The 18392-nt window shown below is 36.1% G+C and overlaps 1 protein-coding gene across 9 annotated transcripts in view; it reads left to right on the forward strand.

The window, feature by feature from the left end:
• IQSEC1 (IQ motif and Sec7 domain ArfGEF 1) overlaps positions 1-18392 on the forward strand; it is a 351634-nt gene that overhangs the window by 323458 nt on the left and 9784 nt on the right. For 6 of the 9 annotated variants that reach the window (XM_040593161.1, XM_040593152.1, XM_040593155.1 and 3 more), the window contains 8 exons: positions 834-956; positions 1741-1907; positions 4496-4635; positions 6212-6241; positions 8476-8601; positions 10300-10399; positions 13803-13976; positions 14661-14837. In XM_040593161.1, the coding sequence (XP_040449095.1) occupies positions 834-956; positions 1741-1907; positions 4496-4635; positions 6212-6241; positions 8476-8601; positions 10300-10399; positions 13803-13976; positions 14661-14837 (1037 nt within the window). Of the gene's footprint in view, positions 1-833; positions 957-1740; positions 1908-4495; positions 4636-6211; positions 6242-8475; positions 8602-10299; positions 10400-13802; positions 13977-14660; positions 14838-15282; positions 16778-18392 lie in introns of those variants that run through there. The other 3 variants (XM_040593153.1, XM_040593158.1, XM_040593160.1) reach the window with 2 other exon arrangements.

Raw genomic sequence — 18392 nt, forward strand, 5'->3', positions numbered from 1 at the left:
CTACTCTAATTTGTCATTGTATAGCTATACATTTAAGAAAAGGCTTTTAAAATTGGATTGTGCTTTCTTTCTGTATTACAGTGCCGTTATGTGCAGTGATTCATATCTGCTTATTTAAAAACTTAAAGCTGAGTTTAAAGAAAGGAAATTTACAAGCTTCTGATTTTAAAGTAGTCTTTAAACAAAATATTAGAATGACATAGTTCACATTGTTGATTATATTAAACTGGTTCCTTCTTTTATTTTATGTCAGCATTGTATTTTCAGAGCAAGAAACTATTTCTTCATAAATGTTCACTGAAAGACATGGCAAATGGTGGGGAGATGAGAATTACAGTAATAGTAAGAGAGTATCCAAACAAGATTATTTCTTTTTCTCCATATGTAAGAACGTTCCTAGACACAGAGCCATTTGGTACAGGTTATTGTGCTTGCTGCAGGCTGTTTGAGATCCAATATTGTGAACAGTATAGGCTCTTTATTATTGTTATAGGCATTCTAATAATTGATTGGCCTGGAAGCACAAAACCAATAGTTATTCTTGGCAATGGTACGTTGCTTACATTGGTCAGACATTTGCTATTCTAGCAGCTCTTCTGTTAGAAAAAAAATAAGGACCCGCTTACATGTACACATTCTCTTTGATCTATTATTTGCAATCCTTCCTTCACAACTTACCTACACTTACTGCAATTGCTGCTGAATGTTTCAAAAAACTCCATGAAACTTTACAAGAGTTGAAAAACTGAAAGGTTTTTTTTGGTCTCAAAAGCTTACCTTTGGTACCGTGTTGTTAGAAATTAAGACACAATGGCACTATGTTTTTCTCCTAGCTGTGTTGTGGATGAGATGGACTTCTCAACAATGGAACTGGATGAAGCACTCAGGAAATTTCAGGCTCATATCCGTGTTCAAGGAGAAGCCCAGAAAGTAGAACGGCTCATTGAAGCTTTTAGGTATGATGCTGTAATAAATTACTCAGTCACCAGAAACCTGCTGTTGTCTAACTGTCAGGCTGGAGAACTGGGGAAGTTGAGTATATCTCAGTTACTTCCCTGCTTATTTGCAGTGTCCTTGTCAGCTACATACAGTTTCAAATATGGCATGTCTTTCGTGGTGGTTTTGCTAATACGAAATAGGAAGTTTTAGTTGCTGCTGGTGTTCACGTATGTCATTTGTATTAATATAGCAAGGTTTTTCAATTAAAAGTTCTTTTTGGCATCAGTTGAAAAGATATTCAAGGACTTCTGAATGTCTCTAACAATGGATGCAATCCTTTATATAAGTGAAATTACAAGGCCATTTACATTTTAGAGTATATATGCTCTCAACTTTTCATAAAGAATTTCAAAAATAGTGGAATAAAGAACATTAACTTATTAATACTAACACAAGCATAATTTGCCCAGGGCAAAATGAGATGTAAGTCATTATATGGTGGTAAGCTAAAGTCAGTGCTGGTTCTTACCTGGTGTTAGCGGGTGTTACTCATGGAGAAAAGTGGAAGACTGACGTTGTAGCTCAGAATCCGTACTAACTGAAGTTACAGTGGTAGTACAAAACAAAAGCCTTCCATGTTCTAGGACTGGCTTATGAAAATGTGTAGATGGAAAGCTAAATATATATATGGAATGCAAATAATGGCTTGCTCAGCCTCTGGAATGGAGCAGTTGGTTTATTTGGTGGAATTAGAATAGTAATTTATAGCTGTGACAGCGTCCCCTTTTTGCTTTTTTACAGCCAACGATACTGTATCTGCAATCCCGGTGTTGTGAGACAATTTAGAAATCCTGATACCATCTTCATTCTAGCTTTTGCCATCATACTGTTGAACACAGATATGTACAGCCCTAATGTGAAACCAGAACGCAAAATGAAGCTAGAAGATTTTGTCAAGAATCTAAGGGGTAAGCAAACACTTAAGGATGGAGGTCATGAACGCTTTTCCCTGTGACTGTCATTGGAGGGCCACTGTGTATATTCTGGGAAAAAGGTAAAATACGGGGCACTTGTTTCTGATCTCACCTGACTTAAAACTACTGTCATTTTTACAGGCTTTAGTTATTTCTGGAATAGTGAAAACAGGATTAAATATATGATATTTTGTCATTTTTATCTTGTTTTTCTTGAATGGATGTACTGCTAGGTCCTTTTGTTCCCATGTATATGTATATATTATGGAACAGAAATTGCCATGATGAGAATTTATGCAAATAAACTAAAGATTTAAATTCTCGGGGGGGGGGGAGTCTGAATTCCAAAATCTTCCTGAAAGGTACATGGTAAATAGTACAGAAATGTCATTTAGTTTTCTTCATTGGTATATTTTCTGATCAAGAAACTCTTTGCCAGGCTACAGCACACCTAAGCTTGCAATTAGATTGCCAAAAAAATACAGATAATTTTTCAAATCTGTATCTTGGACCTTTCTATCCTGGTTATTTCTGGTGAAGAACAACAGATTTTTATGAAGTATTGGCTCAGCCAGTGCTCAGCTGTGCCTAAAAGGCAATAGTCACTGTAGAGCTGAGGAGGAAGGTCGTGGATAAGGAGGTAATACCTCCTGTTGTTCCAGGGTATTTGAGGAAGAATGATTGAGACAGCACTTACCTTTTATCTCAGAAGGGTGCTCAGATGTTAGAGAAGTAAAATGAGGCTGAAGCCCCCATCCTGGTTTTTTTCTTTACAATAGTTTGTGCCCATAGGCAGAAAGAAGCTTTTACTGCGGTTCCATTACTATGTGTTTGTGCAAAGACCAGGAAAATTGCCTGCTCAGCCACTGCAACCCTCCTCCTCCTCCCCCTGCCTTTAAGCACAGAATAAGCACAACTTAGTGCACAGTCTCTCTTCTTTTGGCTACAATGAATGTAGGAGCACAGTAGCAGAACAGGCCCACTATTGCAGGCACTAGCAAGCACTCATGTACTGTTTAACAACCATTTTCTCAGTGGTATCTAAAAGTGGGCTGAATGGCAGAAAGACATAATCACGTTGCTTAATATATAAAAATATATTGGTGTATCTCAGATGCATGGCGGTTTGGATTCATGTGTGCATGTGGTACTTTTAGTACTAGTAAAAACAAAATACCTGTGGTGTTCTGGAATTTCAGACCTTGAAAATGAGAGTCTTGTTTGGTGATTTTATTATTTTAGATTTATATAAGACATCAACGAACGATCTATGCTTAGCAGAAGTTTTAGCTTAGCAAAATATAAGTCGGTGTTGAGATCTTATCATAAAGTCCACAAAGATTAAAAAAGGAATGATTTCCATCACTTAGCATAATACTACAGTTATATTAAATACAGTACATTCTCTCTGAGCTGCAGCCTGACTGCCAGCAATTTCTATAGCAGGTGTTTTTGTGACAGGCTACCTTGCCTGTAACTTTAAATGACTGGATCGCAAAGGATGGTCTGTGGAAGACTTGCTGGTGTGGAACAGAACAGAGGCAGTTTTGCTTCCTTCTGGTTGCAAAGAAACAGTATTTTATCACAGTATTTTTTAAGCGAACAGTTGTTCCACTGGGTGACAAAATATTCTATTTTGGCTGCTGAATGGGAGATAGGAGTTTATTGCTTTAAAACCTGTTTAACAAATAGACATGCATCTGGTCCCCAGGAAATCCAGCTTTAAGTCACTTACGGAAATTGGACTCCTTCCACTGCTATTAAAAATTCAGGAGCAAGCATTCAAGGCACTGTGGCATTTTTTAGAATGCTGAGATACCAATGATAATCATAAGTGTTAAAGAATAATGCTACTAGGCTATTTTGTTGATTTGTTTTTCCAGAGTAAATTAATTGGGTTTGAAATCATTCAGGAAATATTGGTTAAATTAATTTTAGTGGATGTTCATAAGGTTCTCGTGTAGGAAATTATTTCATGAACAGTGTTGAGTAGTTTTGGGACAAAGGCAAAATGGAATGGTTGTTCTGCTTCCTCCCAGTAGTATATTCCTAGGAGAAGGTCATATGGAGATTTTAGTATCTAAAGGGTTATTGAGCTCATTTTAACTCATTTAAGCTTTCATACCAAGCAGAGGAAGCTTGAAAGAAGAAAAAAAGAAAGAAAAAAAAATTACATAGGAAATTAGCCTTTTTATGGCTTTGTTTTAGATTAGAGTTTTAAAACAAAAAACCAAATCTGTGTAATATCCATCAATGTCTTGGCATATTAGGGGAGGCAAACTTTTGGACAAAAATCAGTGCTTCAGTAATAAGTAACGTAACTTCTGGTGCTTTGGTAAGGTAGGCACAAGGACAGCATAGGACGTTAGTTGACAAAGTACTGGCAGCTATAGAACAAAACAGCATAAACAAGTGCATCAGCATTCTTAGGCAGCATTGATGTTACTGTTAGCAGAGGAAACAAAGGTTGCCCATGTTTTTATCCTGTCCTTGCCGAGAAGCCTGGATTGCTGAGAAATAATAGTGTTTGTTAGATCATTCTACTGATATAGACTGATAATAGAAACTGTTGCCTTCTGCAGGTGTGGATGATGGTGAGGATATCCCACGAGAAATGCTGATTGGGATTTATGAGCGAATCCGCAAACGGGAACTGAAAACAAATGAGGACCATGTATCCCAAGTCCAGAAGGTTGAAAAACTCATAGTAGGAAAGAAACCGGTAAGTTTACTTTGCACTGCCTGTCAGTTCCTAAGGAGATACAGGACAATGCACAGTACAGAACAATGCAGAAGTGTGTTGCTTAGAAGTATAAATTGATTGATAAATGGCAAAAGGCAGAAACTGTCAAAATAATAATTTGCTGTGAGATTGGTTTTAATTTTTGAGTATTCATGGTGCAGATACATTTTGTTGTTGCAGTCCAATATTCATGATCATGTTAATAGTCTTAAAATCTTCTCTATGTGAAGCTTTAAAATTCTGAAATTACACTGAAATATCTGCATTTTAGGAAGTTCTCATGTTGTTTTGAGGTAATTGAAGTGTTTTGGTAAATTGATGTAGAGAATCACATTCCAACATTTACATTATCAGTTATGGCTCCATAATTTAGAAGAGTAATAGAAAACTTCTGTTCATGTCAGTGTCTTTCTCAGCTTTGCAACTAGCTCTGTGAACTGGTGTTTTTGTAAGGGGAGATCGTGTTGTTTTGTCTCAGAATTTGTCTGAAAATCCAGTCCCAGGGATTCTGATGTTGTGTTTGAGCATCCGAAAATACCTCATGCTTTGTTGTGGGAAAAATCCTGAAATACTTTGCTATATAAATTAATCTTCAAAGCATCTGTTGGAAAAGGAGAGAAAAAATAAAGACCACAGCATTTTCCCCTTTGTTTTAGGAGCTGAGTGCACACAGGTAGTAAGACCAGTATTTTACATGCTAGCAACGATACCTAGTGTGGAGAGGGACAATGGATACTCCTAGTGTCATCTTCTGAAAATCTTCATGTTAGTAATCGCAAAGGGAGCCCAGAACTAAGCCAAAAAAAGACTAGATTTGCTTGGGTTTGAAGTTCTACATTTTTTATCAGCTCTGGGGAACTTTGCTGCAGCAGGGACTGACAAGTTGGGGGATTTTTTATTAAGACAAAGAGCATGGATCTCAAGACTCTCCCTTTTCTCAGACAAGCCTCAACATGGCGTGGGGGGGGAAGGGAATGAGGGACCACCCAAAAAAAAAAAAAAAAAAAAAAAAAAAGTCTAATTTACTTCTGTTTCCAAGTAAAGAAATCTAGAGGAGATCTCTTGGAAGAAGCAGGAGAGAGAAAGCAGAATTTCCTTAATAACAGCTTTTATATATTTTTGAGGAGAAGGGAAATAAATATTCTGAAGTCAGTATTTGACAGTCACTTATGCTTTCATATGAAAGTTATTTTCCGTCATTGTTTGGGGATTTGGATTTATATATAGGTTTCTGTGGGAGATGGGTTTTTTCATGGTTTTTCATTCAGGCATGTGGCAAATCAAATCCTAAAACTAATCCTGACCTTGTAAATTAAATGGGATTAAGAAAACAATGTCCTCCGTGGAATCCTAGGTTCAAGGATTCTTCTGTTGAGAGACTTTTTAACTGTGTGAAAGAAAATTTAGGAAAAAGTAACAGTCCTTATTGATAGAAATATTTGTTTTTACTTTATAGGCATTTAGTCATAGTAAGACCATGACGTATTTACTTGCTATGATACAGTACTGTGTTTCTCTGAAGTTTAACGAACTTGTATATGTCTTTCTACTGTAGATTGGATCTCTGCATCATGGACTTGGTTGTGTAGGTATTTTTCTCATACTCCTTCAAAATGTATAGTCATTTTAACTGGCAGTGATTTCTTAAACCAGCAATAATGCATTCTGTTACATTTTAACTTTTTTAAAAATTGGGCTTCTTTCAAGCAAAATTTTCCTATTGTTATAGTAATAACTCTCAAAGTATAAAGATTTTCTTAAAAATACACTTCCCAGAGACTGCTTAATTTATTGCCGAGACTTTTTTTAGACTTTTTTTTTTTAGTACACTTTTTATGCATTTCAGATGCTGTTATCACTGTAGAAATTAGACAGCCAGTAAAGAATAAACAAGTAAAATTACAGTTGCATCTCACCTTTCCATTTGGGCCGTGGTGTGTTTATTCTTTCTGGTCCATTTCAGTATCAAATGACACTCTAGAAAGATATTGCCGGTTAATTTAACAGTTCTCTTCTGCAAGGTGGATGAACATAGAAAATATTGATTCCAGATTTAAGTTATAGGCATATTTAATAATAATACTAAACCTATTCTTCTATTGCAGTGTTTGGCTGACTTTAATTTCATGGTAACGTTATTGCTAGTAGTTTTGAACAAACCAACCACCCCATAGCAGAGGAGTGCATGTAGCGCTCTGAAATCTGATTACCTTATACAAATTTGATCCTAATTATTTTTTTTTTCTCAGTTATAATGACACTGTGCATTAGCAGCTTCACTCAGGACAATCCAGAGAAGGAACTTTAAACTTTCATTCATTTTTTCAGTCTCCTGTTTCTTGCTTTTTTTGTGCAAACAATTAAAATCATGCAAAGCTATCTTCATATTCCTAAGTTAAATACCTGCCAGTGTTTCATGGGTGCATGTCTAGCAGTACCACTGGACTGTAAAAGCAAACTGAAAGATGTGACCTTCATAAAATATGGTGGAAGGGAATGTTACTGGATCCATCTATTGCTATCAGTGAAAGTATTGTCTATAGTTAAATTTCAGTGTCACTGTATATAGGCTCAGTGACTACCCTTGGGTTTTGTTACATTGCAGTAGCAAATCCCTGCCATAGGCTGGGGAAACTACGTCTGGAGGTAGGAGAGAATGACAACACGCAACATTTACTCCTGCCACTTTTCACTGAGAACCTGTATAAGCTGTTCAGTTGACAGAATAGCCTAAAAATAGAAAACATTGATTTCTCCAGCATTCTTCACCTCACTGGCTCCTTTAGAACATGTCAGATCTTTTCTCAAATACCTTCTCTTTGCAAGTTCAGAGAGGGTAATTAAGTTAATGCCATAGATAAATTAAATCCCATTAGCATTTTACTTTTTATTAGTATAGTTATCATTGGATTTCAGGGAAAGACTGGAATCTCACCAAATGACTTGATAACCAACCAGCAACAAAGGCAAATATGAATCCTAAACTCTTCTTTCCCCCTCTTCGCCCCAGCCCCTCCTTGCTCATATAGAGGAAGGAGAAGCATTAACATACTTTGACTGTTTTTCTTTGCCTAGTAAATCTTGTAATTTCCACGCAGAATCAGGAATTATAAAGAAATAAAAGCTATAAATGAATACATATCTAGTTACCAAAGAATATGCTCTACTTCAATTTTTTTAAAGTTTAAAGGGTTTATTTTAATATTGTTGACAAGGTATCATCATTCAGATTTGAAAGCAGATATTTCAAATAAGAAAATGGAAAATTATTCTTGCCAGCATGAGAAAATACGCCAGACTGAAAATGCATTTACTTTTCCCTGATGTCACCATTTCCCTGCTATGGGGGAATGAACAAATTGTATTAACTCAGTGGCTGACAAAAAGTAATCTACAACATCAGTCTTTTCACCTCACAAAAGCTGAAGTTGCTTTGCATCCTTTCTTCTTAATAAAGATATGTAAAAATGCTCAGGAAAGCAAACATCCTTTGCTTTGAGCTTAAGATTAAGCAAGTAAGTTCTTTCAAGGTTTCATTGTTTCACAAATTCTATCCCCAGTAAAACTTTTCATTGGCATCCATACACAGGAATGCAAGCTGTTAAGAGAATTTATATCAGAACTATGATGAAGTTCCAATGTTATGCAGATTTGTGGCATATACATATTTATTTTTCTGTTGTTGGTTCTTTGATGAAAAAGTCCAATAGGCTTAGAGGTAAAAATATTTGAAGTACTCAAAAAAAGACTCTGGGTATGAAAGATTTCATTCTTGGCTAAATATTGCTATATTAACTGTGAACTTTTGTATTATCATAGGTTCTCTCTCTACCCCACCGGAGGCTTGTTTGCTACTGTAGGCTGTTTGAAGTCCCAGATCCAAATAAGCCTCAGAAGCTTGGATTACACCAGCGAGAAATATTTTTATTTAATGATCTTCTTGTGGTATGTATTTTCAGGTGGTTAGACTTCTGTGGAGGTATTTCTATCTTCATGAAATCAGTGGCAATTAAGTGCATGAGCATTCCTAAAAATAAGTATCTATTATCTTTTACTCTGTACCCCAACAATCTTGGGATGATTAAGATTGAAATTTTCTTAATTTTATTCATTATATATAATGTTTTTCAAAACTGAAACCTTTTACTGATTACTACACTCTATTGTAAGAAAGTACTTTGATGCAATAGTTTTTACTGGAAAGAACAAAAATTCGCTCCAGGTTACCCATTTCCCTAATGGGTAAAGGGAGATGTTCTTTATTCTGTGAATAACAAATTCAAGTTACTTGTGGAAAAACAAAATTACATGCTACTTTGTATTCCCCAGATGTTCTATGAACCAAATATGTTTATTCATTGAAATAGGAATAGGATATGTTGAAATAGATTTTACAGTTGACTTTACTATTTAGTGTGCATTTAACTTGAGCCAGTCTTTTGAAAAACAGACATACAAAACTAGTGACAGCTTGGAATTATTTGGTTGATTTACTCTTAAAAATAGGAAAATTTGTTGCACTCTATTTGGAATGTATTTGGCTGTTACCAAAGGACTAAGAACTAAACTAAGTATTTCATGTTTTGTTACAAAAAAGGCATACTTCGGATGCACAACTTTATGGTGTTTTAATTTTTACATACCTTCAGACCTTACAACCAGGAAGTAAATTTAATAAAAAATAATCTTTTTGATAATGAGAATAACCTCTTAGTTGTAAATGTGAGCTTGTGTGTAAAGTGATGAAACATTTTTGTCTTCAGGTTGCAAGTTTTCGGTTGTTTGTTATTACTTACTCAGATGTCAGTAGTTTTATCACACTGTTTTGGGACTAATATAGACCAAATTTGTCAGTTCTAGTAAAATACCATCATCGGAAATTAAAATTAGAAAGAGCTAGTGAAAACAAACCTCTGGGCTATACAGAGTGGTGGCATTCGCACTTTAGGAAACCCCCAAAATTAATGGTATGGAGCAGCATGTTACTTATGTTGCAGCAAAAAGTAGAAGTCTCAGAGCTTTTATTGCGATAGGTGCTGTAAAAATCATAGGGGAAACAGGGCATCTTACTGTGTAAGGCAGTATTTGGAGGTGCTTAGAATTGAAGCAGGTTTGGAAGGTCACAGCACATGAGAATAAGGGCTGAGAATTAAACTTGTGTGGAGCAGTCTATAAGCATGTCCTGCCTGTAGTCAGCTTGTAAGAAAAAAAGTGTGAAGTGTGTTGGCAGCTGCGTTTTTTTAAAAAATGATAAATTAAAAATATTTACATTTTTGCTGGCATGTACAGTGCACAATAAAGGTGCACTTATGGTTTTTTTTTTCTTTCTGAAATTTTAAGTAGGATTCTGGAGAAATAGAGAGCACAAAAGCTTTGTATCTGGATAAAATATTAAACCTTCTTGCTAAGATATACCAATGCTTCAAAGCTAGCTTCAGTAGTAGTAGATTAAACACCTCAGTTGCATTTTTTAAAAAAAAAAAAAAAAAAAAGGAAAATATTGCAAGTTCATGTTTTCTGGCAGATTATAGCTTTCTTTGGCATAAAATGTTTTCTCATATGCTAATTCTTAAGAACAATAATTTTCCACAAACACTATGTGGTGAAAGGGATATTTCACTTTGTTTATTTGATAACTTTCAGGTGACCAAGATTTTTCAAAAGAAGAAGAACTCAGTTACATACAGTTTTCGACAGTCATTTTCCCTCTATGGAATGCAAGTTCTTCTTTTTGAGAACCAGTGTAAGTCTCTCCTCTCTTTTTAGATGACCATCATATTTATAAATAAAATAAGATTTTTAAATGTGTGAATGAAAGAGGTGAACAGGATTTGATTTTGAATATAGGAATAAAATTGCTCTGAATTTAACTTAGCCCTAAAGTTTAACACAAGATGGTATCAGCATAAGAAACAGCAAGACTGCTATTAAGATTTTTTTGGTTGTATTCAGAAGCCAAATCTAGCCAAATGTGTTGTTTGTGAATACTTGTAAAGAATAAAATGTTTGTAAAGAAGCAAATAAATACTTTTGTTGCAGAGTCAATGGCATGGTTAGCTGGAAATGTATAAATGATAATAAATAATTACTATTACGATATGTGTAAACCAAAGCGTTAGCATTATTTAGTTTATTTTCCTGATATATATATTAACTTGGTGCCTAGGTAATGTATACTCTTCAAATATAAATACAAAGTAGAGTCTAGATTAAAGTTTGTATTTTCTGACACCTTTTTTTTTTGTCAGTCATAATCTGCATCAATCCAATATACTTTTTATCTGTAATGCTTGTCAACCTTAGTCTCAGCAGACAAAAACACAACAAAAAGCAAATAGTTTGCTAATGGCCTGATTTTAAGCCCAGACACATCATAATAACGCAGCAGAGCGCAGTTGGTTGTAGGGTACACAGGGAGACAGTCTATTTGAGCTGACCTCATGGTTTGTAAACCAAACCTTGCCCTTAGTGATAAACTGGATACAGTGCAGTGTGACAGTCAGTAGTTTCTGTGCTTTTCTATTGTGGAAGGCTCTTGGTTTTTCTTGTTCTTGAGAACCTGCTCCAGTGCTCATGTCACTCAAAAGAAGTTGCTGTTATTGAGTCAAAAGCATCTGGAGATTTCAAAGGGGAAGATTTTGTAGAGCTTACAGCAGTGATGTAGCCTGTAGATTATTTATATGCAAACATATTTATTCTCTCTCTTGTGCACACATTGTATGATATAAAATTCATTTTTAGAGAGGAAGGCCAAATATTTATATCTTGGATTCTACTAAAAATAGAATATATAATTCCTTGATGTCAAGTTAAATAAATTAAAAATCTTGTAAGCATGCTGAGTAGAAGCACTTTATTCAAGTAAACTTAAAAATACCTATAGTGAAACTAGGAGTGAAGAGTTGGATTCCTTCCAGTGAACTGGAGGCATTTTAACTGAGACACTTTAGTAGATGCAGATGAGCTCCAGATGCAGCGTCTTCCAGCTGGGAAAGAAAGGTTATTCTTCCCCTCTGGTTTGTAAAATGCATATTTTTGGTTTCCCCTGTCCCCAGCAAGCTTTGGATTATTTTGGCTGAGCTATCGTGCCATTCAGTAAATCTGTCTGTCGCAGCTGTCAGAATCTGCTGATTTCAAGTGAGTAAAATTTGGTCTCACTAAAGCAGAAGCAACAAAAATGGTTTTGGCTACTCACCAGCAGCCAAAGAGCATCAACCATGGTTGCCCTGGATGATAGAAGAATTGACTTCTAATGGCAGAAGTCAATGACATCGAGGGGTGGATAAGCTCCAAAAGGGAGAATAATGTCGTATATCTCTAGTAAATAAATAGGCCATAAGGGAAGTATATTTTAGATTTTCAGTCAAAATCACTGAGAAAATAGAAAGGGCAAGCAAATAACTTCAGAGAGAGTGTATATGAAACCAATAAATACTTATGTGTTTCCTGATAATCAGTACAATGTAGAGGAGTATCTCTGATAATAAAACTCTTCTGCGTGTTTATTATTTGGAAATCCATTCTTTGCTCGTATGTGAAGGTAGTCCATGTGACTTTAGGGTTACCGAGTTTCCTTGTTCAGTTCCATAACTATTTCCCCCGCCCTTCCCAAGTGGCGCACTTTCTAGAGCTGTTTGCCACTTCCCCAGTGTCAGTGCTCAGAGCACCTGTGGCGGTGTACCCTGCTCTCCACCGGTCTGCTGGCCTGGCACCAGCTGCCTCTGCGCCGTCAGCCGTGTGGCCGTATTCTGAAGGACAGCAGCTGCAGGCAGCTGGAGGCAGCTGTCTGATTTGATTGAAGGTAGATGCCATTGTCGTGTGGTCAGCAGAAGCAGGTCAGCTATACATTACTGCTGTGCCAGATGTTGATATCAAACCCCAGCAGAAGCCCCAGGCGCTTGCCCCCTCCTTCCCTCTCTGTACCCTTTGAGGCTTGTGGTAGCCCACCTGAGCAAATGCCAGGATATAAATGAGGTTGCTCCCCACCCCACCCCCAAGAACGGTACATGGACTTGCTTCACTTTTAGTTGCGACTCTTGATTTGGAAGTTAAGATACCCTTTTAAAGAAGCGTAGCATTTGCGTTTGTTTCTCAGTATTGTAAGTCTTGTTGAAACCAAATGGCTTTGAGGGAAGAGACTATCTTGCATCATCTGCTGGTTCTGCAGGGAATGAGTTTTTTAGTACGTGGGAGCACTTGAAGTTCAGATTGAATACTTAAGTAAATATTTGAGACCTTTAGCAAACCAGTAAGGTCAGGCAGTTGAGTGAAAGAAAACATTGTGAATTAGAATGCACGTTTTGAGTTTTCCTGTTTTCTGACACCCTGTTTCTACAGGTCTCTGCTTTGAGCAAAGGCTGGTTCTGTATTCTGCGGCAGAACATACCTTCATTATAAGCTTTCTTTCTGTAAATGACCCTTCTGTCTCAACCAGGAGATGTTTTTCACTAGCTGTTATAATTAGCATTTTCAGATGTGCAGCTAGAAAAGAGGCAAAGACAGTTTGCTGAAAAATCTGCCTTTTATTGTGAAGAAGTCCATAGTGTGGGCCAAAAGGGGTGGGGGGAACAGCCCCACTCCTTTTATTTCTTCAGTATGTAATTTCACAGCTAATTTTAACTTACCTCTTTTTTAAAGAAGGGAAAGTAGGATGTCCCCACAACTGAATAGGAAATACTAAAAGCTGTACATATGCTAGTGTGTTTGTCTTCCTGCAAACATAAAGTTGAAAGTGCAAGACATTTGCTAGTATTTGGGAGGCATTACAGTAGTCTTCATTCAGCATGGTCACAATTGAGTAAGGTAGGTAATGGCATCCATTCGATGAAACAAAAGTTACCGCCTTAATTTTTGGTTTTTATTCCCTGTGATTTTTCTGTTACGTTGTACGTGATACCTTAAGGGTAACAGCTGCATAAAAACTATCTTTCACTATTTATTTGGTATCTCGACAGTTAAGCAGTTCAAATGTATTTTAGGGATTTCATTCTAATTCTGTGCCTTTAGACTTCTATTTCTCTGACTTAGTCCCTTATATGGTAATATTAGTAAAAAGCCTTCAGGGGTTTCTTTGTTTTCTTTTGTTTTATAAAAAGAAAAGTAATCGGAATAATCAGAGCTTAGTTTTTCTTGACTCTTTCTTCTAGATTATCCCAATGGTATTCGGCTCACATCAGCTGTTCCAGGAGCAGATATCAAAGTTCTAATAAATTTTAATGCACCAAATCCTCAGGACAGGAAGAAGTTTACAGATGATTTGAGGGAGTCAATTGCAGAGGTTCAAGAAATGGAAAAGCACAGAATAGAGTGTAAGTACAAAGGTACATATAATAGAGCATTTTCAAGCTAATCAAAATAAGAAAATATTGAATATATGTATAGAATTAGAACTCTTTAAAAGTTAAAAAGTAATGTGGGTGTTTTTTTCCATGGCTTTGCATTCTAGAAAGAATTAAAAACTAATGATAACTTAAGCCCCCATCAGAGTTCACTGACTATTAATTTACTGCAGCATAGCTGCAGTGGCTGTTTAGCCTGGGCAAACTGCAAATAGCAATGGACAGAGGAGAGATGGATTTGTAATTTGTAGTATAAATTACAGTAAGAATTTTAGGATAATTTACATCCCTCTGAAATTCTCAGGGATGGCCTTTCAAATAAGTTTTCAACTGAATTTTTCATCATTTCCATGTTGATATTCCGTATTCTCACAATTAAATAGCTGTAACACAAATTGATATATTTTGCTGGAAATTACATGAGTTGTCTAAACGTGGAATTTTATCTTGTTTTTTTTCAAAAGAGGAATAGCCTTTCATCCAGTGTGGTGTAATATAAAGCTGTTAGTACTGGAGTGAAGTTCCTCTCTGGCATGTAACAGTGCCAAAACGAACTCTTATCTATTAGTCACAGTAATAGGTGATCACATCCAGAAATTGTGATGTTACAGTGTCCTTCATTATAGTCAGTAAAAATGACTTGCAAAATTATTCTCTTTCTCTCAGCTGAGCTAGAAAAACAGAAGGGTGTGGTGCGTCCAAGCATGTCTCAGTGCTCCAGCCTGAAAAAAGATTCTGGCAATGGGACGCTGAACAGAGCTTGCCTGGATGACAGCTATGCCACTGGGGAGGGGCTGAAAAGAAGCGCCCTGAGCAGCTCCCTGAGAGACCTCTCTGAAGCAGGTAAGCGCCGCCCGTGTTTCCTTGCTCCGACTAGTGCATGCAAAGATGCGTGAAGGATGTGTATAAAGCCCAACTCACAGTGAGCTTCCAGAACTAGTAATACTGAAACTTCAAACATTTTAAATAGCTCTTCTTTCATAGTTCGTGTTTAATTTCTGTTTGTTTTTTACCCTTGTTCTATTAAGCGACCAATATTTGAAAGCATTTAAACCGTTGTAGATTGCTATATATACTTTTCAAGGAGAGTGAAGACAGAGGAAAAATTGTAAGTGTTTTGTAAAAAAAAAAAAAAAATAAAATAAGGCTTCCTTGTGCTAGGAGTAACCCACTTAGTTTTCCTTTCTTTTTTTGTTCCCCTTTGCTTCTTCCCCTTCATACAGTAGGCTTAGAAAGAAAAGAAACTGGTCTGTGTGTAATGACCGCTTTCTGTGTATATTGTGCTCAGATGTACCTGTGTTACCACCTTGATGAATGAAATTGAGTGAAGCCCTACTACATTCTGTCTAGAGCTACGTGATTCAGATACAGTGTGTCCCTGATGGTCTTCTCTTATTTTGTAACTCAAGATATAGTCCCAATTCCTGCAGAAGAGGTTGTTGTGAAATACTGCTGCCAATATAATAAAAGAAGCCCTAGTGGACAAGAATACTGATGCCCCACAAAACCACTGATGTGTCTTAAGATTTATTAACTGATCAATTCAGCTAAAGACTGGAAAGCAGTGGTGGTGTGATATTTTTTTTTTTAGCCAAAGAAAAGCCAGGGGAAGCTTGGTATGTTTTTGTTTTATGGTTTGCCTCGGTAATACATAACTGGCATACCTCAGTAATACAGGCTACCGTGGGTAGTAACCTTGTCTTTCAGCGTTAAATGTGATTCCTGTCATTTACAAGAAGTCACATCTGAACACCATGCCCCCCCATTCAGAAAGTACTTCTGGGGATAGTAACAACTTTATTTTTATTTTCATAGTCTGTGTTACGTTCTCCGATTTGTTCTTTTAATTATAGTGATGATTTACAGTATAGTCATAATTTCAATACTATGTATCTTTGGAGTAAACACTACTTATATTTTTTCTTTTTTTAAATAAAGAAGAGATTTTAGCTATGCTGCAATAAAAATTGTTGTAAACTGAAATTATAGCCTGTTTTTTTGTGGGTATATGTATGTGCATACAAATATGTAGAGAGTGAGCTCCTTCAATTTTTTTATTCTCTGTTTAGGCTTTCATACTCATATGTCCATTTGCTTTCATTAAAAAGACGTAGAACCCTGATCCAAAATCAGGCTGAAGTTGAATATTGGTGCTTGATTGGCTTCAATGGATTTTAGATCAAGCCACTAGTCTTCACCACCGTTATACCTCAGATTTGAGGATACTTCTGTCATCCTTTTTTGTTGTTTTGTTTTTACTTCATTAGAATGAGAACTACCATATTGTTGAATATGTGAGTTCAGTGGGTATCTGACCCATAAATGTGATTTCTGATTATTTTATCACATGGGAATTTTTCATCCCTGTCTTTCAAACATTTCCATGTATTTACATTCATGTTACGAGTTTTATGCAATAAACAGGTATTTGTAATCACAAAAACATTTCACGTTTCAACAAGGCATGCCTACAATGGGCATGCTTATTAATGAAAAGAACTTTTTTTCCATAATAAAAAATGGAAATCACAGACTGGAGGGTTTATCAATGAGTTTGTTAAACCCAACTAAACTTAATTTTAACTTTAAATAGTTGAGAATTATGGAGAGCTTCTGTTTGGTCTTGTGCAGTGCAACTGGCTTGAGAAATTACTTATCTGTTATATTGTTATTTGGTGTAGTAATTTTAATGAGATTTTACATGTGTTTTCTGCCTTTTCTCAGTGAATAGCTTGCATGTGAGGCTGACCTTTTTTTTTTTTTTATATGGGAGAGATGATCCATAGACAAACAAAGAAATCCTTTGTTAGCAAGATACTGCATCCCAGTGATTACACCATATTAAATTGCTTCTGTAAAAGAGTACTAAGCTAGTTTGCTTCAGTTCTTTTTGTGGATAAAACACAGGATCAACAAGGAGAAGGAACAAGAGTAGTAGGGCTACGTGTGAATGTGAGTCTGTCTGTAGGAAAAGGCATGATGAAGTGAATTCGTAGAGTTCCCTTCTACATTTAAACAGAAATAAATCTAATAAACATGAGAAAATTGCCTGGTTGTATATTTTTGCAGCAAGGCAAATAATTGTCCAATAAACATTGCAAAAACAAATTGAAAAAAATTTAAATATTTATTCAGTGAAGGGGAGATCTGATTGAACAGCCTTTTGGCTGCATGTATATATGACAAAACTATTTAAGAAAACAGTCCATTACTCTCTACCAGATACCACAGTAGTAAGTGGTGGCTGTGGAAAGTGACTTTAAATTTCTGTCTTGAAAACGTGTGATGATTCATAAGCTGCTAGAGTTAATGAATGTTGATACCTTGAATGATTCTGACTCCTAAGCTGTAAACCGTAAGGAAAGTCAAGATCTCTGTCAGAAACAATGTCAGGAATCATTTCCTGATGGTGGTTCTTGCATGTATTTGCCGCAGTAGCTTAAATCATTATTGCAAAAAGGGTGTGCATGAGGGTCTCTTGATTTTAAAGGTAGTATTGTTCATTGTGGATTGCCAGTTCTTACCATGGAATAAAAAGCAGAATGTGGCAACCAGCTGTTCCAAGATGTGAATATGTCAAAAGTATTTAGTGCTTTATTTTTCTAAAAAGAAATATACATCATTTATTACACTTTCTTGAGTTATATAGTCAAGGAAGAACTGAATTTATTTGTCCCAGACTTTTGAAATTCTTAATTTACATAAAAATATTAGGAGACACACAAATTTTAATGCAGGTAAAGCTGAGTTTTATGGGTTCCAATAGAATTTTGGACATTACACCACTTCAGATGCAATTACAGGATCAGCAGGTTTCCAGCAAGGTGTGAAAGGTGTGAAGTCACCATCATCATGGCCATTAGTATGTGGGAAGGATGATTTGGCCAGTAAAGCAGAGCATCGAGGATTAGATGGGTTGTGTTTCTAATTCTATCTCTCTCACAGGTTTCTTGACTGATCTTAGGCTAGTCAGTCTGAATTCCAGTGACTTTGAGTTGCTGTAGGGACCCAGTGTTTTCACATTGACTTTACGGTGGAGAGCACCCGTGGAAATCAAGCTTTATTTCCCCCATCCCTAACTGTAGGGTGGAAATAATATTTACACACTGTGCTGGTTTAACAATTGTAATTTTATGGTTTGGCCTGATAACACACAACTGGCATACCCTTGTAATATTGGAAACTGCACAGAAGTGCAGAATGGTATAATGGTTGCTATTAATATAAGTTGTGCTCACAATCTCCTGAGCTATCTCAAAACAACTACAGGCCAGTAGGGACTCTTAAAAATACCACCACCACCAACAACAAAAAAAAAAAAGAAACCCAAAACAAAAACACAAAGTAGTTCCAGAATTAAAACAATTCTATTTGTATACTGCATATAGTCTGTCATCA

The sequence above is a fragment of the Falco naumanni genome, chromosome 4 (genome assembly GCF_017639655.2).
Source record: "Falco naumanni isolate bFalNau1 chromosome 4, bFalNau1.pat, whole genome shotgun sequence".
NCBI lineage: Eukaryota > Metazoa > Chordata > Aves > Falconiformes > Falconidae > Falco > Falco naumanni.